The sequence below is a fragment of the Fusarium tjaetaba genome, assembly GCF_013396195.1.
Source record: "Fusarium tjaetaba strain NRRL 66243 chromosome Unknown NRRL66243_c0000060, whole genome shotgun sequence".
Lineage (NCBI taxonomy): Eukaryota > Fungi > Ascomycota > Sordariomycetes > Hypocreales > Nectriaceae > Fusarium > Fusarium tjaetaba.
This window is the reverse complement of record NW_023501256.1, coordinates 55956-77981: the sequence shown is the minus strand read 5'-3', so window position 1 is coordinate 77981 and position 22026 is coordinate 55956. Positions and strand designations below refer to the sequence as shown.

Genomic DNA, 22026 nt, shown 5'->3' with positions numbered 1-22026 from the left:
ATGGAATTGGCGTCAAAGTATCAACAAGTCACGACTAAAAAAACATATAGTGAGGAAAGGTGGAATATAGACGTAGACGCAGGCGAAGGCGCCGATGAGCCCGGGTTACGAGTGCATTAATGCATGTTCATATTTTCGAACTGTCTCTAACGCAGTCGTGGCTGGCTCAAAACAAGCCCTATAGAGAATCCTCACTCCCAATGCATGCAAACCACAAGACTAAGGTATGATTCCACTTTTTTTTATTAACCGCCAGAACCCTACTTGCGCATAGAGCTTGCTCGTCGCTTACGGGCATCGGCCTTGTTGGCCTTGGCCTCAGCAACACGCTTGGCAAGGATTTGGGCGTACTCGTTCTGCAAATCGTGTTAGATGCTGATGATATGTGTGCTAATCGTGTGAGTGACTTACGGCCTCGTCCTTGACCTTCTCGGCCTGGCGGCGCTTAAGGGCAGCGCGGTGACGCTTGTGCTGGAGACGTTGAGGGGTGACGAGTCTCTGGATGCGGGGAGCCTTGGTGTAAGGAGACTTGCCCTCACCCTTGGGCTGAACCTCTCGTCGGATAACGTACTTGCGGACCTATGTATCATATAAGCATTAGTTTACTTTCAATTCTTGTGGTTATCATTGTTCAACTCGCTACCCCTTGACCTCTTACTTGGCAAGTAGATCAAGGGGTCCTCTCACACTCTACCCGGTCTGCCAACTCCTCCACTGCAGCTCCGGGTAGGCGATGATCGAGTATGGGCGTAGGGAAAGACATACATCGTCATCCTTGGTGAGGCCGAAGAACTTGCGGATCTTGGTGGCGCGCTTGGGGCCGAGACGCTTGGGGTGGACGACGTCGGTGAGGCCGGGGATGTCAGCATCACCCTGCTTGACAATGCTGAGGGCGAGGACAGAGAGATCCATGCCGACGATGCAGCCACGGACAGACTTTCGCTTGCGCTCGCCGGTGCGTCGGGGTCGGTAGCAAGAGTGGCCCTCGGAGAGGAGGAGGCGGACACGGGTAGGGTGCATGACACCCTGCTTCATTGGGAAACCCTGCTTGTCGTTTCCACCAGTGATGCGGAAGATGTAGCCCTTGAACTCATCGCCGATGGAGTCACCAGGAACCTCAGCGCCCATCTACCACAAAGGAGTCAGCATTTTGTCGGTCGGTTTGTTGTCGACGAGCCGAGCGGTCGTAGGCAAAGGGCAGGAGAGTTTCGACGTACGCGCTTCTCCATGAAGACACGGAGCTTGCGCTCATCCTCAATATCGATGAGCTTCTGGCTGCCATTGGCAGGGTAGCTGATGTTCAACTGTGAAAGAATAATGTCAACGAATATTTTCTTCAAATCTTCAATCGAGCAGCAGCGCACGCGGCGTGGAGGCCAGTTGACAAGAACAATCAATCCATTTCAAATAACAAAAAGGCCTCCCGCACACTCGCATCGCTCGATTGTTGATTGCTGCTTGTCGTACCTTCATTTTGCCAGTTGTGGTGGGTGCAAGTTTACTTGACCTGGCCTGCTGTGAAGTTAGTAGAGGATGATGAGGTTCGAAATTTCCGAATTCGAAAATTGTGGAAGGCAAGTGCGAGTCGCTAGGGCTCTTAGGCACGGGCAGCCAATGAAGATTCACAACTCTCGGGCAAAGGAAAGTCCGTTTTCTCCACCACCTCAGATACCTAAGGTAAGGTAGTGCGAGGTACGAGGCGGTTCCACACCGTGTATATCTTTTTACGTCACTGTAGAACTGTAGGCGCGTCCCTCGAACTTTTGTTTAGACTCAAGGTGTCGGTCGAAGCTTTCCAGCTCAGCTGGAGAGATTTGATACCAATACGGAGTACCTACACATCTAGCCGTTGGAACGATATAAACAGTCTCTCCCATCGCCAATCTCGAATTTTCTCTCGTCATGTCCTCGGCCAAGCTATATCCTCCAAACAACAAGGCACCATCCTCAAGTCCTCTACCTCAACTCTTGCAAACACCCTCAGGTCTAGCTCTCCTGGAACTCCAAGGAACCATTAAACTACCTCAAGACGCCAATGGTGATGCATTAGGCGGCGTCCAAGTTGGAAGACTTGACTTCCCAGATTTTGTGATCGGTACTGAAGGCTCAGCATGGATGAAGCGGGTTCACCTTTATGTTGGCCAGCATCAACGTCTCACCGGGGAGATCAAAAAGCTTCCAAAAGCCATGGCCGTGGTGCGAAAGAGAGAGAATAAGGTGATACCTGGCTCAGGGGGGGAAACACTCGAGCAGGGCAAAAATCTTGAAGTCGTTGAGATTGTCAAGTACAAGCTTATGTTTCCAAACCGGCCAGAGCCTGTCGGAACAGCCAATGCGACCTGATGACCTTGTTTTATCTAGAAGGTCAATGAAAACAGGCAATAGCGTACTACGAATGACGAGACTTTTGCACCTTATTCCAAGTCAACACTTAAATCTCCCATATCCTCTTGATCCGAGTGAAAAGCTCACCGATCCGTCCACTTCTTTATCGATATTGGACTTTATTCTTCATCACCCTACTGCATATCCAGCCAAGGAGGTCCTATCGCACTTGTTGGGTCTCAATCGTTCAGTATCATGATTGCATCTATTCTCAGGCAATCTGCAAAGGCCTTGTCCTTCCTAGCCCGTCCTTTCCGTAGTAGTCCATGGGATAGACACCTTCACCCCAATCTTGTCGCTCGCCCAATGCAACAAGTGCCTCATAAGGCGTTAACAACGGCCGTGGGAATGCATAACCCCAATCAATACTCAATCTAGGGCAAGCAACCTGTACCCAGCACTCGACGTCAGACATGAGCGCCAATTTGCCCGGAAAGATCTCGCTTAGTAGCAAGTGCACGATAGGAATGCCTCGCGCCTTGAGCTCTTTCTCAATGAGGCCCAACGTATGTGGGTTGCCCTGGCGGCCGAGAGCGCCGAGAATTAGGCCCCATTTGCGTGCTGTACGAGCGCTATGAATGGCTGTTCGACGGAGAGACTGCATTTCGTCATGGCCGTACGCCTCCCGCGTGAGTTTTCGAGAGTAAGGGTCGTATCGGTACGCTGGAATAGAAGGGTTGTGAATCATGATACTCTCAAGGTGGAAACGACCATCACCCAGGTACAGGATCAGATCGATATTGTCGTCGTCTTTCAGACGAGGAGAAGTGCAGCCCAGAATTTCACCCTTACTCAATGGTGCAATCTGGGGAACGAGAACACGGAAGCCGCCGCGCTCGAGGCTGCTTTTGACGCCATGGATAGTAGCGTTAAACTGAATAGTGCCGACAACAGCTATTGTTTTGCCGCTGGCAAAGTTCCGCTCAAGGGATGCTAGGAGATGTGTCGCATCAATGCTGATGTCTACAAAGACGTATAGAGTTTTGATCGTGGTCACGTCGACTGGGATGAGGCAACTGTGGGCATAGTGCACCAGCAGGTCACAACCAAGGGCCCTTGCTGTGTAATCATCGATACAACAAGCGCCATAGGTCACATCGCCCATGATGAGTGTCTCGACACCAGGGCAGAACTGCGCCAAGATATCTGATATAGTAGTAGCAAAGAGTAAAAGGCCCTCGGGCATCTGTAACGCAACTCTCTTGGCGTTTGAAGTTTGAATGCGGTGGATTGTCTTGGGGATCTCAAAGTTGTAGTTAGTGGGCAATAGCGTAATGGCAGCCTTCAGATCGGTGTTCTCAAGGATTTCCTTGGGAACTTGATTTAGGAGTCGGGGAGTCCTCCGAGGTTTGGCAGCTATAATAAACGGCATGAGTATATCTTCATCCGTTCCTGAACTAGGTTTCATGTTGAAAGACGATGTTTTCACATACTCTGAACAGCACCGCTCTCCCCTGATGCCCCAGATTCTCCAAGCTTTGCTGCGGCCTCAACTGCCGCCCTTCGTCCTATGAATCTCTTCTTCGGTTGCTTCAGTGGCGTTGCTGTCTCCGGTTCATTTTGAGTGACAGGGGCCTGACTCGTCTGAGCAAGCTGAGCTTCTTCGATATCGGCTGCTATGCCCAGGTCTGTTTGTCTTCTATCTTCCTCCATGTTGTGGTCGTATGATAGAATCAATTGAGAGTTCTCTTACATGGCCTCTTCAATCTGGAGTAAGACAAACCAAAAATGAAAAAACTATGTGGCATGTGTGACTCGTATTTTCGGCACTGTAGATCCACTCTATGAGTTCGAGTTCATTGGTTGCCTACCTAAATCTAAAGGAGACGCACATGACAGCCAGTCAAGGGTTTTACTGTTATATGTCATCACCTTGGCAAGTTATGCTCCTCTTGGATCAGGTTGAGGATCGGTTGAATTGCATTGGCTCGCCCCCTATCTTACCCATATACCTGCTCTTGCTCTGCTCTACAGCCTCCCTCAACAACAGCGTGAAAACAATCAGCTTAAAACATTCCTCTCTCTACTCTCCCATCGGCCTTGTGCGCGCGCTCATTATACTATCTGTCAAAATGCCGACAAGCCGTTCCCTCATGCGTCAATAAGGTTCTCTTCCGTCTGCTGCTGGCTTCGGGCCTCAGTATCTGCTCGAGCCTTACCCTTGGCCTTGGACTCCTTCGCAGCTCGCTGGTAGAACTCGTTGAGAACCTTGGCGGGAATACGGTTGAGCAACTCCTTAGGGTAGATACGCAGGAGGCTCCATGCAAGGTCCAGAGACTCATAAATAGATCGAGACTCATACTGTCCCTGGCTGATGAACTGACGCTCGAACTTCTCCAAGAACTCAAGGGACAACTTGTCCTCAGCAGACAAAGCCTCCTCACCAACGACAGCCTTCATAGCTGCGGCATCACGGCCAATGGCGTACTTGGCGTACAGTTGGTTGGAAACATCACCGTGATCCTTTCGAGTCATACCCTCACCGATGGCAGACTTCATCAGACGGGACAGCGAAGGCAGAACATTGATGGGTGGGTAGATTCCACGGTTGTCCAGAGCTCGGTCAATGAACACCTGACCCTCGGTAATGTAACCTGTCAGATCAGGAATGGGGTGGGTGATGTCGTCGTTAGGCATGGTCAGAATGGGAATCTGAGTAATAGAACCATTGCGGCCCTCAACACGACCGGCTCGTTCGTAGATGGTGGACAAATCAGTGTACATGTAACCAGGGTATCCGCGGCGACCGGGAACTTCTTCTCGAGCGGCTGAAACTTCTCGGAGAGCATCACAGTAGGCAGAAAGATCGGTAAGGATGACCAAAACGTGCTTCTCGAGTTGATAGGCGTAGTATTCGGCAGTGGTAAGAGCAAGACGAGGAGTAATGATACGTTCGATGCTGGACAGGAATTAGTATGCGTATCATCGTTATGAATATGGTTCGCAGCTCACGTAGGATCGTTGGCGAGGTTCAGGAAGAGTGTAACACGCTCCAGACTGCCGTTCTCCTCAAAGTCGCGGGTGAAGAAACGGGCAGTTTCCAAGTTGACACCCATAGCACCGAAAACGATCGAGAAATTCTCCTCGTGGCCGTCATGAACGCCCTTGTTAGTGATGCCTTGCTTCTGGACAAGGCCAGCCTGTCGGCAAATCTGAGCAGCGATTTCGTTGTGAGGAAGACCGGAGGCGGAGAAAATGGGAATCTTTTGTCCTCGGGCAATCGAGTTCATGGTGTCAATGGCAGAGATACCTGTGGAGATCATCTCCTCAGGATATTCCTATATCAGAAGTCAGATTACATCTGCCGTGCAGCGCTCAAAGGTAGCCTTACACGAGAATAAGGGTTAATAGGAGAACCGTTGATGTCAAGATAATCTTCAGCCAACACCTTGGGACCCTTATCAATAGCTCGACCGGAACCATCAAAGATACGACCAAGCATGTCTTCAGAGACACCGATTTTCAAACTCTGGCCTGTAAACTGAACCTTGGTCTGTGGTTGCCTTAGCCTGAAGTTATACCGATAGAGCTCGCAATGCCACCTACCTTCTTCACATCGATGCCAGAAGTACCCTCAAAGACCTATGCAATCGTCAATCGCCATATCATATCGCATCGCATGGATGTAAAAGTACCTGGACGACAGCTCGATCACCTAGCAGTTCACATCAGCATATTCCGCGTCATTGCCTCAGAGACGCCAGCAGCTTCACTAACCTCGAGCTTCCAAGACTTGACCAGAGCGCTCAGTGCCATCGGGAAGAGTGAGTGTCACGATCTCGTTGTATCGCGGGAATTTAACCTGTTTTGTTGTCAGCCCTCAAATTCCAAGCCGGTTCGATTTAGCAGATGACGACGGCGTACATTATCGAGGATGACGAGGGGACCGTTGACGCCGCCAACAGTGTTGTATCGAATTCTGGGAATGACCGAGTACGATGAGGACTCACGAGGGTCCGCCATGTTGGGCGATGTATCGGTGATCGGACGGTTAAAGGAAGGGGCAGAAGAGAATATAGGAGCCGATCGCGAAGCTTGGAGGTGTAGTTGGGAGAAGGTCTCAAGAGGTTGGAGGAGGTTGAGCTTGCTTCATCCAAGTGGGGCCTTTCCAGCTGCGCTAGGTAGGGGAGGAAAGAAAACTCAAGACCTTAGTCCTAGGCGATAAAAGTACTTAGGTAAGATCAGCCTAATCTTAGTAACTCTATGCTAAGTTTATTTTGACACCCTATATCAAGGTTTGGTGTTTTCTTGCCTCCTGAGGGGCTGCGCCAGTCCAAAGGCGACGCACGGCCGATAACCTTCACCTCCACATGGGGGACGTTTCTACGACATCGGTGACATCACATGACATTCGCAGAGGTAAGGTAAGTTCACCGGTGATCAACAGCATTTTAAGTCTGTCAGCTTAAAGAGCGAAACCAAGAATATGAGTTGTTTCTGAATAACTAGGGAGGTAGATAGTTGCCTGCCTTTTCTTACTATGCTCAACAAGAACAACGCAGCAACAATCTTCCTTTTTAACTTTCCTTTGCGTTTTGCATAGCTCGAGTCCGAGCTCCAAGAACTGCTTTGCCTACGGTGCTGCCATTTTCCTTACCCAACTCCTTTGTGATCCAATCTCCAATGTCAGACATGGCATCCAGATTAATGCCAGTATCCATGCCCAGAGTCTCCATGAAGTAAACCATGTTTTCCGTTGAAACGTTACCGGTCGCGCCAGGGCTATAAGGACAGCCCCCCAGGCCACCAACACTGCTATCGAATGTCCGAATGCCATGCTCTAGGGATACAGCTGTGTTCACTAAAGCTTGGCCGTATGTATCGTGGAAGTGCATGGCAATATCCTCAGTTCGAATACCAGCTGCAGACATGCATTGGAGGAGAGCTCCCGTTCGAGGTGCCGTACCCATTCCTGTAGTGTCTCCGAGTGAGATCTCATCTGCTCCAGCCTCCAGAAGGTCTGTAGCGACCTCGGCCACTTTGTGAGGATCAACGTCGAACCCTTCGAATGGGCATCCTAAGACTACAGAAATGTAGGCGCGCACTCTGAGACCCATAGCCTTGGAATCCCTAATCACCTCCTTGAATCGTTCGAGCGATGTCTTTATATCACAATTGAGGTTCTTCTGCGTGAAACTCTCGGTAGCAGCAGCAAAGACTGCGACTTCAACAGCTGGCTTGGTGGCGGCCTCGGCTCCAGCTGCTGGCTCCAGCTGAGTTGCAAACTTTCCGCTATTCGCACTGAGGATATCGGCGGCAGATTCAAGGCCCTTGCTATTGGGTGCTAGGAAGGAGTATGAGATCGGACCTGGAGAAGAAACCCGCCCGTTGAGGATATGCTGTAATATTTCGCTGGAGTTGCTCATCTATTGGGAAAGTGTCAGGTTACTGAGCAGACATTGGATTAGCAAGAACACTACCTGAGGCACCCATTTTGGAGCAACAAAGGATCCGGCTTCAATTGTAGAAACCCCAGTTCGGGCCAATCGTTCGATAAGTTCAATCTTGGTCTCCAACGGGATTGCCTTCTTCTCATTCTGCAGGCCGTCCCGAGGCCCAACCTCGACGAGCCTCACCCGGTTGTCATATGACTGATTGCTGCTCGTCGCAAGGCCTCTACGCAAGCGAATCTGCTGCGAACGGCGACAAGCTCTGCAGACGCTGGACCGCAAGAAACTCATACTTGAAAATTTCGTGAGAAGTCAATACAGGAGTCGATGCACGTTCGATTGAAATGCGTCCAAGTAGAGGATATTGAAGTACCGAGCTTGGAGGGAGGTCTGAGTACTGTATTGGACACAATCCGCGTACTATCGGCCCCCCGGAAAATGGGCCGAGCTCTCGGGCTTCGGTACAGTCAATCTACAGTACCGATACGGTTACAGTTCAAGGGCCGGGGCGGCTTTCTAAACCCGTTGTTCCCCGCACTGTTTATTCCATGACATTCGCGGACTTCTTTAGCTGGCGGATAATTAATTTTGTTGTAAGGAGAGGTATCTTGCATTATTACAACTACAATACTCGCAACTACGGTACTGCCTCACATGATGCCAACGGCTCAGGCATGGAAGCTGCAGAGAGGCAACCAATCCATGTACAGATTTTGGTCCCTTTTGACATTAAAATTCGTTTTGGCTTGACCTTTGTGAAAATAAGAAAATACACCTCTTTATCGTTGACAGGCTAGGACTGGGTAGAAGTCGGTATTCCAGTAATCACATCCGTGACCGCTTAGTACTCAGCCTCGAGCTCCTCCTCACCCATGGAGTCGGTGGCGACCTCCTCGTAATCGCGCTCCAGGGCAGCAAGATCCTCACGAGCCTCAGAGAACTCGCCTTCCTCCATACCTTCACCCACGTACCAGTGGACGAAGGCACGCTTGGAGTGCATGAGATCGAACTTGAGAGAAAGTGAAGACCATGCCTCAGCGATGGCGGTAGTATTGGAGAGCATGCAGCTACGTTCGCGTTAATTATTTCGTTCCGTTCATCAGGGGATAAGGAATTGACTTACACAGCGCGGCTGACCTTCGCGAGGTCGCCGTTAGGCACATTCTCGGGGGCCTGGTAGCAGATACCGAGCTTGAAACCAGTGGGGCACCAATCGACGAACTGAATAGTTCGCTTGGTCTTCAGTGTCGCAACAGCAGCATGGGCGTCGTTTGGAACGACGTCACCACGGTATAGCAAACAGGTAGCCATGTACTTGCCGTGACGGGGGTCACACTTGACCATCTGGTTGTTAGGCTCGAAGCAAGACATTGTCATCTCTTGGACGGAGTTGGCTTCGTGGGCAGCCTTAGCAGCGGAGATGACTGGGGCGTATGCGACCAGAGGGAAATGGATTCTGGGATAAGGAACCAGGTTGGTCTGGAATTCGTTCAAGTCGACGTTCAGGGAGCCATCGAATCGCAAAGAGGCAGTAATAGAAGAGACGACTACATGTTGTTAGTCCACTGGCAACTGCTAGCCCCACAGCTGTAACATACCCTGAGCAATAAGACGGTTGAGGTTCTCGTAGTTAGGGCGCTCGAGGCCGAGGTTTCGGCGGCAGATATCGTAAATGGCCTCATTGTCGACCATGAAAGAGCAATCAGAGTGCTCAAGGGTGGTGTGTGTGGTGAGGATAGAGTTGTATGGCTCGACAACGGATGTAGCAGTCTGGGGCGCGGGATAAACACAGAACTCCAGCTTGCTCTTCTTGCCGTAGTCGACCGACAGGCGCTCCATCAGGAGAGCACCGAAACCAGAACCAGTACCACCACCGAAAGAGTGGAACACGAGGAAGCCCTGAAGGCCAACACAGTTATCGGCAACACGGCGAATCTTGTCAAGGACGCCGTCGATGAGCTCCTTTCCAACAGTGTAGTGACCACGAGCGTAGTTGTTTGAGGCATCCTCCTTGCCAGTGATCATCATCTCAGGGTGGAAAAGGTTGCGGTAGGCACCGGTGCGGACCTCGTCGACGACATTGGGCTCCAAATCACAGTAGATGGCGCGGGGGACATACTTGCCCTGACCTAGAAATGGGTGTTAGAACAGTACGACGGCAAGTCCCAGATTGAGCCATACCAGTCTCGGAAAAGAAAGTGCTGAAACCCTGATCGGGGTCTTGGGACTTTCGCTCCTCTGTGAGGTAACCATCGGGCTAGAGTTGGTCAGTATTTGGCCATGGTGTTTGTTGACAAATTTAGGGGTTATCGTGCGCACCTGGATACCGTGCTCGAGGCAGTAAAGCTAGCAAAGCAATCAGTACGGAACAATATAAACAAATTCTTGACAAAACTCACCTCCCAGCAGGAGTTGGCGATTTGGCAACCAGCCTGACCAACTAGAATAGCTCAGTTAGCATCGTAACAAAGCAGACAGAGGGATGCGGTGAAAGCCCAACGCCAAAGGGAGGAATAGCTTACCGTTGATGCTAATGACCTCACGCATGTTTGCTGACGATTGTGTTGACAAGTATGAGATGGAGGAAGTCGATGCAATGCAAGAGCAGAGAAGAGGGACCACGAGAAAAGAGGAGGACAAAAAAGGACAGGCCAGACAAGGCTTTTACAACGGGAAGAGAGGAGACAAGGCGAGGGCGAATGTTTGGTTTGGTGATAAGTTAGCAGAGTGGAGTGGGCTGGATGGGAGAAATAGGTGAGGTGGGGGAAATTTGGCAGACAGGGGAGTCTTTGCTACCCTCCACTGGGATTGGATTGGACCTTCTATGGATTTGTTGATTTGATTTGATTTCGAGGCGTGCCTGGGCTGAAAGGGGGCAAGCGCGTCCTGCAATGCCCTGTTGGCGTTTTCCGCTGCCGGCGCCTGTTGGCCAGCTGCCAGGGCCCAGGGGTTGCCAAAAGGACCCTCTGGCTACCACTCCGTCGTTTCTGTTATGGTTCTTCGCTTCACCGCTCCATCAAAATCAGCAGCGACAAGGAATTATTATGTCCAGCGTCACAGAATCGTCGTGTAGAGGCTGGAACAGAATCTCACGGACCAGGCAGCCAACGCCAGCACACTCAAGTTGAGATAATGGTGTTTCTCTTGGACGATGATCCAATGGATCCATATTTACCACTGTCGAACGACATCTCATCTCGGGCTGTTGTGGCGTTCATTTCGCCTGTGTTAATCATAATGGACTTCATACCCTTACCAGGTGTCTGAACTTTGGATAAGGTACGGAGTAGCCTCTAATTAATACAACTCAACGAAAGGAAATATCATACGTAAGCAATTCACCCACTCTTGTTCCTTTTTTCTTCCCTTTCACAGTCCTAGACAGTATGATGTATCCTATTTCTTCACTGAAATGGTTACAGAAGCTATCCTGGTCGGGCACCATGGTCATCTGTTTACATCCCTGTCGCCATCTCCAGGGCGTGCCCGGAACCACAACTCCCTTCTCGTTAGGTACTTATCGTTCGCCCTGTCCTCAGTACCAGCACCGTAGGTAAGTACCTACCTACCTATACCTAGGTAGTAGGTAGTTCCCATTTCAAGACATGATTATCCGTAATAAGGGGCAATTCCATTGCGTTCGTAAGTACCTACCTTAGTACTAGATAGCAGATACTACTTAGATATCTAGGTCGGTTGTTGTGGTACATACGCAGGTGTTACTAGAAAAGCTCACAACTGCCGTTCACCTCGAGGCTCAAGCTCAGTCGATGATCTTCATTATGGTCTGTGATGTGTCAAACGGCTCAAACCCAAGCTTTGACGATTAGCAATATACACGGCCACAATTCAACATCATTTCTCCTCTTTCTACCAATATGAACTTGCGAGGTGTATCAGAATGACGGATTGTGCCATAGCACTTTACTATGTGAATTGCTATTTCATTCTCAAGAAGGGGGAAATCTATAATAGTCTGTAGCATTCACGTGAGTTCTGCCTTACTTACCTAGATATGGGGCAGCTGGTCGACATCACACGTGACGCTTGAGATCAACACCTTGTGCTTTGTCCCTACCTACCAATACGTTAGTAGGTAGCTTAACATGTTGGTCCCAACCTGAAAGGAGGACTTAAAATTGAAGGCCAACAGTCAGAGGGCAAGCACAGATCTCCCCATCACCAATATGCTGTCTCTTGGAAGGACTCAAATAATATACGCCCTGTGCGGCCTGCTGTGTCTTCTTAGCATGGCCATCGCCAATGTTGAAAAGACAATATTCACAGCTCCTGCATCACTCCCTATTCCCCAACAGAAGCCTTCGCTGAGCGATTTCAGACTACCGACACTTACACCAGGCGCCCCAAATTTTCGAACTCATGTCAGCTGCAGATTTCCCTCTGGGCCAAAGGATTACGCTTCCGGCGTTGCAACGTGGGTGCTTCTTGATAAACTAAACCAAGGCCAGCGGTATGAGTTTCGTGTATGTTGGGCTGCGATTGTAAGTCAACATGAGATTACGTAGAGAAAGCAAGCTAATTCGCCTGCGCCGCCAGCAACCCGCTGTGTTTGGCTTGGCTGTATACGAGCTGGACACCGTGTGGCAGACACCAGAGCTGATTCAATCACTTGCCAACTACTCATCTTCTCGCCAAGGCCAGGAAGCTGTGCTGACAAAAGAGTCAATCCAAACTGAAGGCAGGGAGCGCGAGGCTTCCGTTCTTCTGCTCCAGATCAAGTCATCAGCTGACTACTTTACGAATGACGCGGCTCTTATGAAGGAACCTTCACCTGTACACGTAGATCTCATCCTCGGCCCGTATCATTATGGTATCGTCCCCCGTTCTCTAGTCCCAGCAGCTGGTTATCTTGTTCTTGTCAGCGCGGTGGCTTGGTTTGTGTCCAGATCTATCGCCTCTAAGTTACAGGAAATTGCAGTCACAACCGAGGGCGCAAACAAGAAACAGAATTGATGAACGGAGGTGTTGGCACCATCGGGCTCTGGACTCTAGATGCTAAAAAGGGGCTTGGTGGAATGCGTTCTACTATGTACGTTAATCATATTGCTCGTAACTTCTCCAACTTCATGTCACTCTTGCTGTCCCTCTCAAGAGCTTCGATACCCATACTCATTTCAACACACATCTTCATCGAAAAACACTTTCATATCAAGCATCCAAGTGTCGGATGTGACGAGCTATAAATTTCTTCGGCCTGGAATATCCTTGCGATCCCATACCAAAACGAGAATGTGGTCGGTAACTCAAAAGAGTAGCATAAATACTGCGGTTGTTCCATACAGGTTCACTGTAGTCTCTCAGTAAGCTCCTCCATACTGAGGGTGTGAACCATGAGGCACAGGAGGAGCGCCACTGTTGAATTGCGGCTGGCCACCGTAGGACTGCTGGTTCCCCTGGCCTGCGTTATAGGAAGGATTATATCCTCCGGGGGGCGCCCCAGGTGGAGGAGGAGGAAAGTTCTGATTGCCTGAGGTTGGCGGTGCACTATAGCCCTGTGACTGCTGGGCATGTTGATCAGGCGGGCCACCAAAGTGGCCGCCGTGCGCTTGAATATCAGGATAGCCTGTACCAGAAGATGGCTGATGTGGTTGTTGCCCAGGGGGTGGAGGAAAGTATTGCTGTCCCTGTTGTGCATTTTGTCCATGTTGGGGAGGACCTCCTGGCGGAGGAGGAGGGAACGAGTTGTTCGAAGAACCATGAGGGCTCCCACCAAAAGAAGAGTTGCCTACGTACTGCTGGCTCGAACCAGGCTGCTGCTGATGACTTCCATAAGGGCCATTCTGACCGGGCTGTTGGTGGTGCGCGCTGTATTGTTGGCCTGGCTCAGAGTGTTGCTGACTGCCATACTGCAGGTTTCCGCCGGGCTGTTGGTGATGCGAGTTGAAAGGCTGATGAGAAACTGGCTGCTGTTGCGATCCGTATGTCTGATTCTGACCAGCTTGATGTTGACCACCATACTGTTGGTTCGAGCCATGCTGTTGATGCTGATTCGGGGATGGGGAGCCATAGGAATGCGCACCGGCTACGGGGGGCGCTGAAGCCGCCGAAGAAGCTGAGCCTGTAGGATTGTAGGTTGGTGCCTCGCCCGAGTACGTTCCACCGCTACCCTGCTGCTGTTGGGGCTGTTGCCCCGAACTATAGCCAAAGTTGGAATTTTGTCCCTATCGCCTGGTCAGTCTTGCGCGAACGGCGCACGCTGCTGTTGTGAACATACACTGCTGCCCTGTTTACCGCCAAACATAGTTGCGACACCACCCATAAGCTGCCCAGCGAGGCCTCCCTGATGATGGCTTGAGCTCTGGTTGGAATTGCCATGGTAATTTTGGGGGGCAGGAGGCTTCTCCTGACTAGCCGAGTGCATAAAGCTCGACGCCAGTTGCCCAACGAGCTTTCCTGCGCCTGAGGGCTTGTTTCCCCCACTGCCGCCGCCACTACCACCATGGCTGCCGCCGAGGAACTGGTTTGCGAGACCACCAAGATTGCCCAATGGACTAGAGCTGTGGCCGCCGCTGCTGCCACCATGACCAGAGTTCTTTCCGCCAAGCAAAGCGTTCATAGCCATGCTCTGTCAGGCTGTTAGCATAATTCAACACTATCGAGAAATGCCAAGACGACATACTCCGAGACCCCGTTCACCAGAAGGACCATCTACACCTCTGGTGCCGTCCGGCATAATTGGTTCCATGGTACCATCTGCATGGCGCACAGTCTGCGATCCATCGGGATGCGTAATGAGTTCCGAACGCTTGGGAGCGCCGTAAGGATGTTCGCCTTGGGGAGCTGGAGTATTTCCCGTTTTGGCTGGTTCAGTAGGAACCTCCCACTGCGAAACACCAGTCGATAGCTGGACATAATAATATTTCTTGCTTGTACCATCCCATTGAGCAATCCAGCCCGCGGGCAGCGGGGGAGGAGCAAACGTGGGGCCTTCGGCCTGCGGAGAGGCAGGACCCGTCATGTTCGAAATACGGTATATAGACAGGTAAAAGATATTGTATGAAGCGGTCGAGACGGGGAGATGTCGCAAATCGAGCGGTCGCAGGTAAGGTAGGCAAAAGGATGAATAAATTGTCGCGAGGTGAGGGTGAAGGAGTGGTCGAAGACGGAAGTCCGTCACTTAGCGAGAAGGGCCGCAGTCATGAAGAGTCTAAAATACAAGAGGCGGGAACAAGACAAGAGACGAGGTGAGGTTTAGATGGTGTCGCCTCTAAACTAACCCTGTGGAGGTCAACGAGGCAGGCTTGGCTTGACTGGGCTAAGCTGGAGGGGCTCCAGGCTCTCTTTCGCCGCCCAAGATTGATTGATGGGAAGGGACTCCCAGCGAGAGGCCACTTTGGGTTGTTACCTGAGTAGTACCTTACCTAAATACCTGGGTACCTACCCTCAGGGGGACAAGAAGATACCAAACCTTAATAAAAGGTGTTAAAATAAACTCAGCAAAGAGCTACTTAAGTTTAGGCTAAATTTTCCTATATTTTTATCGCTTAGGGTTAAGGTCCTGGGCTTCTTTTCTCCTATAGCCTGCCCAAAGGTAGATCAGTTGCAGAAGGAGTATTAAACTAAGCCAGCTCACAAATCCCAACAACTTGATTCAGCGTCTTCAAGCAGGCTAGGCAGGACACCAATTTTTAATAGCTAGGTCCATCACTTCTGCTATTGGGCTCTGGTTAATCTAGTCAGAAATGTACTTCTGAACTTCCAATAGCTTCATCTCACCATCCAAAAGACTCCACTAGGCTTCTGACGAGACCAAGCACAGCCACACCAGCAGCCCAGATTATAAAAGCCTTCTCTCAATACTGTATATATACTGTCTGATAAGGTCCAGTCTTGGTGCTTGAGGAATGTCAGACTGCATAACTAACCAACCACAGCCTTTCACACAAGTTCGTCCCACACTGTCTGTGGCTGTTGCTATTTTTGGCAACATGCTGGATAGTATGCTTCACCTAATACCCATGTACGTAGGCATCACAGCCCCTCCTCTCGCAACAACACAACACATCAGAAGTGGTCTTTAATCTCCAAATAATCATTCATGTTTACGTGTCGTAGGCGGCCTCTTTCCATCCGACGAAGTCCATACAAACCCCAACACGCACACGCATGGACTGTCCCGGACTCGACTAGGGTAGTAAAGCATTACTGTTTTATCATCATTGCTCTCTGCACTTACATATCTAGTAGTATTATCTGGAATTACCTTCCCACAAGTCTGAGTAGGACTACTCCAAGTACCTGACAAAGAATGCATTAAGCTGTATGATTTAATGTTGCCTTACCAAGTCTTCCATGCGATGAGCCATGTTTCACAATCAACAGTTACAGTCACGTCGAAATAATTGTAATGAAAGATCCATGAGTCTGATTCCTATTCCTATTGTACATGAAGATAAAAACTCCCAAACCCTTCCATCTACTGTTCCAGAACGTCAGGCAAGGCATATGCTGCTCTAGGATGCTCGCCTTCCTCTTGATATTCCGAATTGCAGCTCAGCTCTACTTCGAGATAGCCTTAGACCTTGCGACCTCGAATGGCGAGTCGGCGACCGAAACCAAAGGCCATAGCCGAGCTCTTGTTCCCAGAGCAGGTTGTACCAGCGGCCATAGATTGAACAACAGACCAGCGGCCGGAAGCGCAACGCTGATACTTGGTTCCACCAATGCAGTTCCAGGCGCCCTCGTCACTGCATGCAGCACCAGCAGTCTCTTCAGAACCGGAGCCAGAGCCAGGAGCTGTGGGGGTGGTAGGGGCAGGCTCAGGGCTACCGACACTGGTAGGAACAGGCTGACCGCCAGTTCCAGCAGCAGGTTTGGTCATGGTCAAGAGAGTGCTGGTTGCGGCGGGAGCTGAAGAAGCAGGGGCACCAGTAGCCTCAGCAGGCTGAGAGACAGTGACAAAAACACCACCAGGACTATGGATTTGTGAGTCAGGGGCATTAACAATAGAAGAGTGAGAGGGTACATACGCTGAAGGGGCGCTGGCAGCTGGGGCTGATGGCTGAGCGGCAGGGGATGAAGGTTGAGCAGCGGGTTGAGTCTGAGTAGGGACAGCACTTGGAGCAGCACCATTGTTGCCGTTAGCGGGAGTGCTAGGGGCAGCACCGCTGTTACCACCACCAGAGCCGGAACCACTGCCGGATCCTGCCTTACCACAAGTACCCTTGGGGCCAGCAGTCTTCTGGGAGTCGTTGGTCACATCGGGACCAGGGTCGGGGAATTCGAGATCAGACGACTCCTCAGTAGTGCAACCGTTGCCGACGTTAGCAACGAACATCTCAGGGCGGTTGCTCATGGCGTCTGCTCGCTTGCCAGAGCCACCACCAATAGTGACGGCAGCGCAATTCATGTACATCTCACGGTTACCGATCTGGTTGAACCACGACCAGGCAAAGATGGCCTCGCCGGATGGAGCGTCGCTGGGGACCTTGAAGTCGAAGGTGGTGGTACCAGCACCAGGACAGTTGCCAATGTATGAGTGGATGACCTTCCAAGACTTTCCTTTGTCGTAGGAAAGGGAAGCCTGGCAACTGCCACCACCATGGTTAGCACCGCCGGTGATGCTCATGTTGTAGGAACCGCCGGCTGCCCAGTCTGCGACCGAGGCACCCTCCTTAGTACCAAAGAGGGAGTGGTAGCCCTTGCAAGGAAAGTTGGCGCCGCTTGCATCGAGAGGGGCGGTCATACTGTAGTCGACATCGCTGCCAGCGTTGGGGTTGGATTTGGACTTGAAGGGGGGAGGGTAAATCATCTCCATATGTGCCTGGGCTAGACCAGCCAGACCGAGGCACGTAGCGACAGATGAGAAATGCATTTTGTCGCGGTTTAAAAAAGTGTGGTTTGAAATGAAAGTAGTGTGTGAGGGTATCTCGGAAAGAAGTTGATGTTGACACGACTGTGTTATTGTCGAGTGTTGCTCAGAGGTTGCTTGGAGTAAATCCTTGTGATGAGTCTTACAGGATGAAAGATTTCTGAAAGGATTGAAGCGTTTTTATATCGAAGCTTGGCTTATCCCTTGAGATCTTTCAGGCTCGTTGTTCAGTGAGCTGATAATGAATGGTGAACCACGGGTGCGGGTTCTGTTGCAGTCGTTATTGTTCCGTGGTTGAACAGTGAATCGAAAAGTATTGTGGGTAATGGAACAACAGCTTTGGCTACCTAAGCAAGGAAAGTGAGGAGGGACAACAATATCCCAACTGAATAATATTTGTGACTGTATGGAAGAGAGAGAAAACAACAGTGACTGTAGATACGCTAGAAGTGACGAGCAGTGGCGGGCACAGATGGGTTAAGCGATCTTGTTTTTTTCTCGAACAGGTCGACGGCGTCGGACGGGAGGTTCCAGGTGATACAAGGGTTGAGTTCTTGTACGTTGTTCAGTCGGTGAGTTGGTGAACGCTGTCGTTCAGAAAAAGATTCCAGTGTCCTTTACAAACAGGATAGACTGGGGTGGAAGAAGTGAAGATGAAGTTTCTTGATTGTGAGGGAATGTATCCAGCCCGTCAAGGGAGTGTCAAGAAGAAAAAGAAGAAGAAGAAGAAGAAGAAGAAGAAGAAGAAAGAAGCCAAAAAAGGGACCGTCTAGAGATAGAATCCTGAGTGCTCCTGCAGATGAACAGAAGGAAAGCGGATTTTGGAGGTTGGGGAGGCCTTCTTATGTAGTACTCGGTACGATCATAACCACTTTCTTTTACCCACCAGGTCTGGCAGGTCAGAATGTTTCAGTCGTTTCGTTTCGGCTGCCTCTAGAGCCAAGACATAGCACTGCACTGCACATCACAGCACAGAGTCAATAAGCGGACGGACCCCTGACAGTAGTTGACTAACTAATTCATACCAATGGTCTCCCGATTCCCTGTCCTGAATCGCAGCGCGGCAAAGGTCCAGCGAATTAGTCGCTCTCGTTGTTCATTTTCACCCCTTGCAGACTCGCAAAGCCAGGGCCTCCAACTCCGCAGAGCATGAACACACCCAACTACACAGCCCGGAAGTAAGTGCCATCAAGAGGCGGGAGGGTCCCTTAGGATCGACGTTATTCCCTTGACTCACCAGGAACAATTTTCGGGGAGCGAAGCGACTGGCGGTGGAAGCGTCTCGACTGTGGGCGTCTATGTCGCATGTGTCTGGAGACCCCCCTTGAGAGCCGGCGCCTAATGGCAAGCAAAGGATTCTCCTACCTACTGGGATACCTACCCACGTATTCACTAGTCACGTCATGGTACTTCTGATACCCAATACCCATGAATCATTTCTATTTTCTTCTATCGCTATCGTTCGTTACATGGATCTCATGCCATTGTTCTCTGTGTACCTACCTCCGTCGGAGAATGGAAGCGTTGATGTTGAAAAGAAAAGTGGCACCCCTGGACAGAGGCGCCAGGCCAAGGATTTGAAACCGATCTCTTCCCCACATTCCCTGGCTCTCGCAGCACAGACTCTTCGATTATCATGCTAGATACGGAGTACTTAATTGAAAATCTCTAACTAAGCCTCTCAGGCGTTTAGACAGGCATCTACTGGACAAGGGACAAGCGACACCTGATACACGAGTTGTTGGTCTAGCTCTTTTCTTCTTTCGCTTTTATTAAACGTTCTTACTTTCTCTATGAATTCATCATGTGCTCTAATTAAACGTCTGCTTTTCATCTCGTAGCACAGCCCTCGTCTTCAACAATGGCACTCTTGCATGTGCTGCTTGCTTCGTAGATCTCTTATGCCGTGTTTGCCTGCCATGCGCCGGGCTACATGATGTGAGACCTGACACGGCCCGTTTATTTCTCGCCTTCGCTGCCACCCAATATTGGCCTTTCTATATTCGCGTTCCCTGTTGTTTCGATCCTTCTTTATGCCCACCTTCATCGGAATACCCGTCTCGCCTACAGATAGAACGAATGTCATCCTTTCAGCGTGTCTATGTACACTAGAGGCATACTCTGTCACGGGTGCAAGTCCTCAAATCGCAAGGATTGGTTCACCTTTCACTTTGGTTAAAGGCCCGAGTTCCGCACCTCTTGTTTCGTCAAAGGGCAAAAAAACAAGGATCAAAGGATGAAGCAAGCCTATGTGACGGTGTAGGGTTGCCCCAGCCAATCATATACTAAACCCTACCCTGTCGCTTTGAAAGCCACCCGCGGCCTAGAAATGCATTGATTGGGCTGGTACCTGAGTGAAACGCGCTATCTGCAATGGCTTCAGGGGAGCCAGATCGGGTAACGATGATACTTGAAATTCGCCTTTCTTCTAGCTGAAGCAAAACCCAAATAACATCATGCTTCTAAGATTTGCGATTGTTAAAAGGGTCAGTTGCTACTAATGACTTGCCTATTAGGGACGCTCGTGAAAATTCATAAGTAAATTCACGTAATAGAGCAATTTAAACCTGTCAAAGATCATAAACCCGAAACTTGCGTTATCGCGATTCGAGCAGGTCAGATCAAATCTGATATGACTTCACGTGAAATTCTGTAATAGCGATGGCCCCATTCATCTCCATTTCTACCTAGGTAATCGGTCCCAAGGGTCTAAAACCACATATCTTTGGGTACTTAGAGCACGTGAGACATTATTTGAAGTGCCGACTATGCTTGGCATAAGCGATTCAAGACACTGGATGACAAGTGATCTCAATGTAATTACACAACAATCTGTTTAATGCGAGATGACAGGGAGTATTGGGAGAACGAGAGCGGCGTAGCCGTCCTCGAATTGTGATTCAATATCATGAATGTTCCGTTGGGTTACGCCCGAGGTAAATGAAGTCCAACCGTCAAGCAATTCAATAATCTTCATCTACCCTACGTAGGTTACCAGCGAATATTGTTGACACTAGATGCTCTTCTTGCCAATCCAACTCAATCAATCATCTAAGCTAGGTAGTCTCAAGTGCATCAACGCACCACATCACTTCGTCCCATGAATATGCGCTGTGCTCATGAATTGCGGGGGTGTGACTCGGAAACCCGGTATTGAAGCATAATAATTCCTAGCGATTCGAGTCTTTTCTTGTTAGCCAGGTGAGCCGATTTTATTCCTGGTAAGGCGTTGCTGATGATCGTCTACTGGGAGGTCCACATTTCCATGCATTCAACGGTTGAATGGACAGTTGAATAAGATCCCTTGACGCCTTAACCGTGCTTGAGACAGGGGAGGATGGAAATGCAACGTTGCGGCCACTGGTCGGTCACTGGCCATAGCGTTTGGAATAATAGAGATAAACTCTAAATAGAAGGCGGAAATAAAAGAGAAGGAAGCTCAAGAAAGCCTGACAGGTACACTAGTGACCAAGCCATTTGTTTGATAAGCCACTTTCACATCTCGGCGAGATAGATCTGGGCCACTATCAAGCTAGTACCTTCTGTTAGTAATTAGGTACTTCATTCTGCCACAGGTATTGCTGTAGCCCTAAGGTAACAGCCCAAAATGACCGGGACGTAAGTTTAGTATTCAAGGCCTTTACTCTCAAGCATATACAAAGTCAACTGCGAGATGGGACGTTAAAATCATCGGCTGTCATCTGTGTTAGATGGGTATTCTTCTCTCACTCAGGTAATATTTGGGATGTCTTGACGTGTTCCTCCTCTCGCTGATCTTGGTAATTACTTATCATACATCGGCGTTGTCCGGAAATGTTCAGCCATGAGCTTTGCCCCCTGTGTTAACATGCCCCTCTTGTGTTTGAAAAGTCGCCAGGGTGACGAATGGCATGAGTTCCCACTAGCCCAGCCGCGCGTGTATGCATGTGAGAACTGTAATATCATGTTCATGAACTGTAAATAGCCAAGGTATTGGAAGTGCCTACCTACTGTACTTACCTCACCCTTCACTGCCTCCTCGCACCTACTACCTTACCTTAATTACCTTGATAAAGCAGGTAGGCACCTTTACTGCATATCCCACCTCGTCTTGGCCACTGACAAGCTGCGATACTGGAACCTCATGATTGCCAATGCCAACGCACCAAGTACATAAGTAGTCATACCTCATGCACTGCCATCGCATATATTATTCAATAGCAATGGTCCTTAAGATTCAATGCAATTAAGACGTCGTTCAACAGCTAGCATACAAAGTAACCCTCTACAATTGCAGTTTGTAATGTCCAGCTTGGTGGGTAGATATACAGTCACTATCGCACACATATTTAAAGCTGCTTGTACAGGCGAAACTAACATGGGCATAGTCCTTTGTCTCTTTTACCATATGACTACTTGTGCTACGTTGTAAATGGTAAG

The 22026-nt window shown here is 49.9% G+C and overlaps 8 protein-coding genes across 8 annotated transcripts; 2 read left to right on the top strand and 6 right to left on the bottom strand.

Annotated features, from left to right (window-relative positions):
- Nucleotides 1-260: 260 nt before the first annotated feature.
- FTJAE_2963 (40S ribosomal S6-B protein) lies at nt 261-1473 on the bottom strand (the record flags this gene model as incomplete). Its single annotated transcript, XM_037349210.1, has 5 exons — nt 261-356; nt 412-579; nt 766-1128; nt 1218-1304; nt 1468-1473. 5 exons carry the CDS (start codon nt 1471-1473, stop codon nt 261-263), a joined length of 720 nt encoding a protein of 239 aa, XP_037209877.1.
- Nucleotides 1474-1902: 429 nt separating this feature from the next.
- FTJAE_2962 (chromosome transmission fidelity 8) lies at nt 1903-2343 on the top strand (the record flags this gene model as incomplete). Its single annotated transcript, XM_037349209.1, has 1 exon — nt 1903-2343. The coding sequence occupies one exon, from the start codon at nt 1903-1905 to the stop codon at nt 2341-2343; it is 441 nt and encodes a 146-aa protein (XP_037209876.1).
- Nucleotides 2344-2596: 253 nt separating this feature from the next.
- On the bottom strand, nt 2597-4038 carry FTJAE_2961 (diphthamide biosynthesis 1; the record flags this gene model as incomplete). The annotated part of the gene is made up of 2 exons (XM_037349208.1): nt 2597-3777; nt 3819-4038. 2 exons carry the CDS (start codon nt 4036-4038, stop codon nt 2597-2599), a joined length of 1401 nt encoding a protein of 466 aa, XP_037209875.1.
- A 438-nt stretch (nt 4039-4476) lies between these two features.
- On the bottom strand, nt 4477-6348 carry FTJAE_2960 (v-type proton ATPase subunit B; the record flags this gene model as incomplete). Its single annotated transcript, XM_037349207.1, has 7 exons — nt 4477-5284; nt 5338-5663; nt 5717-5878; nt 5932-5967; nt 6021-6040; nt 6103-6187; nt 6250-6348. 7 exons carry the CDS (start codon nt 6346-6348, stop codon nt 4477-4479), a joined length of 1536 nt encoding a protein of 511 aa, XP_037209874.1.
- Nucleotides 6349-6902: 554 nt separating this feature from the next.
- FTJAE_2959 (tubulin alpha chain) lies at nt 6903-10322 on the bottom strand (the record flags this gene model as incomplete). The annotated part of the gene is made up of 9 exons (XM_037349205.1): nt 6903-7751; nt 7806-8067; nt 8624-8842; nt 8899-9322; nt 9374-9904; nt 9957-10032; nt 10095-10121; nt 10175-10215; nt 10298-10322. The coding sequence occupies 9 exons, from the start codon at nt 10320-10322 to the stop codon at nt 6903-6905; spliced, it is 2454 nt and encodes an 817-aa protein (XP_037209873.1).
- A 1640-nt stretch (nt 10323-11962) lies between these two features.
- On the top strand, nt 11963-12749 carry FTJAE_2958 (uncharacterized protein; the record flags this gene model as incomplete). The annotated part of the gene is made up of 2 exons (XM_037349204.1): nt 11963-12246; nt 12302-12749. The coding sequence occupies 2 exons, from the start codon at nt 11963-11965 to the stop codon at nt 12747-12749; spliced, it is 732 nt and encodes a 243-aa protein (XP_037209872.1).
- Nucleotides 12750-13093: 344 nt separating this feature from the next.
- On the bottom strand, nt 13094-14754 carry FTJAE_2957 (RNQ1-prion epigenetic modifier of function; the record flags this gene model as incomplete). The annotated part of the gene is made up of 3 exons (XM_037349203.1): nt 13094-13957; nt 14011-14361; nt 14416-14754. The coding sequence occupies 3 exons, from the start codon at nt 14752-14754 to the stop codon at nt 13094-13096; spliced, it is 1554 nt and encodes a 517-aa protein (XP_037209871.1).
- Nucleotides 14755-16311: 1557 nt separating this feature from the next.
- On the bottom strand, nt 16312-17610 carry FTJAE_2956 (spore coat SP96 precursor; the record flags this gene model as incomplete). Its single annotated transcript, XM_037349202.1, has 1 exon — nt 16312-17610. One exon carries the CDS (start codon nt 17608-17610, stop codon nt 16312-16314), a length of 1299 nt encoding a protein of 432 aa, XP_037209870.1.
- Nucleotides 17611-22026: the final 4416 nt, after the last annotated feature.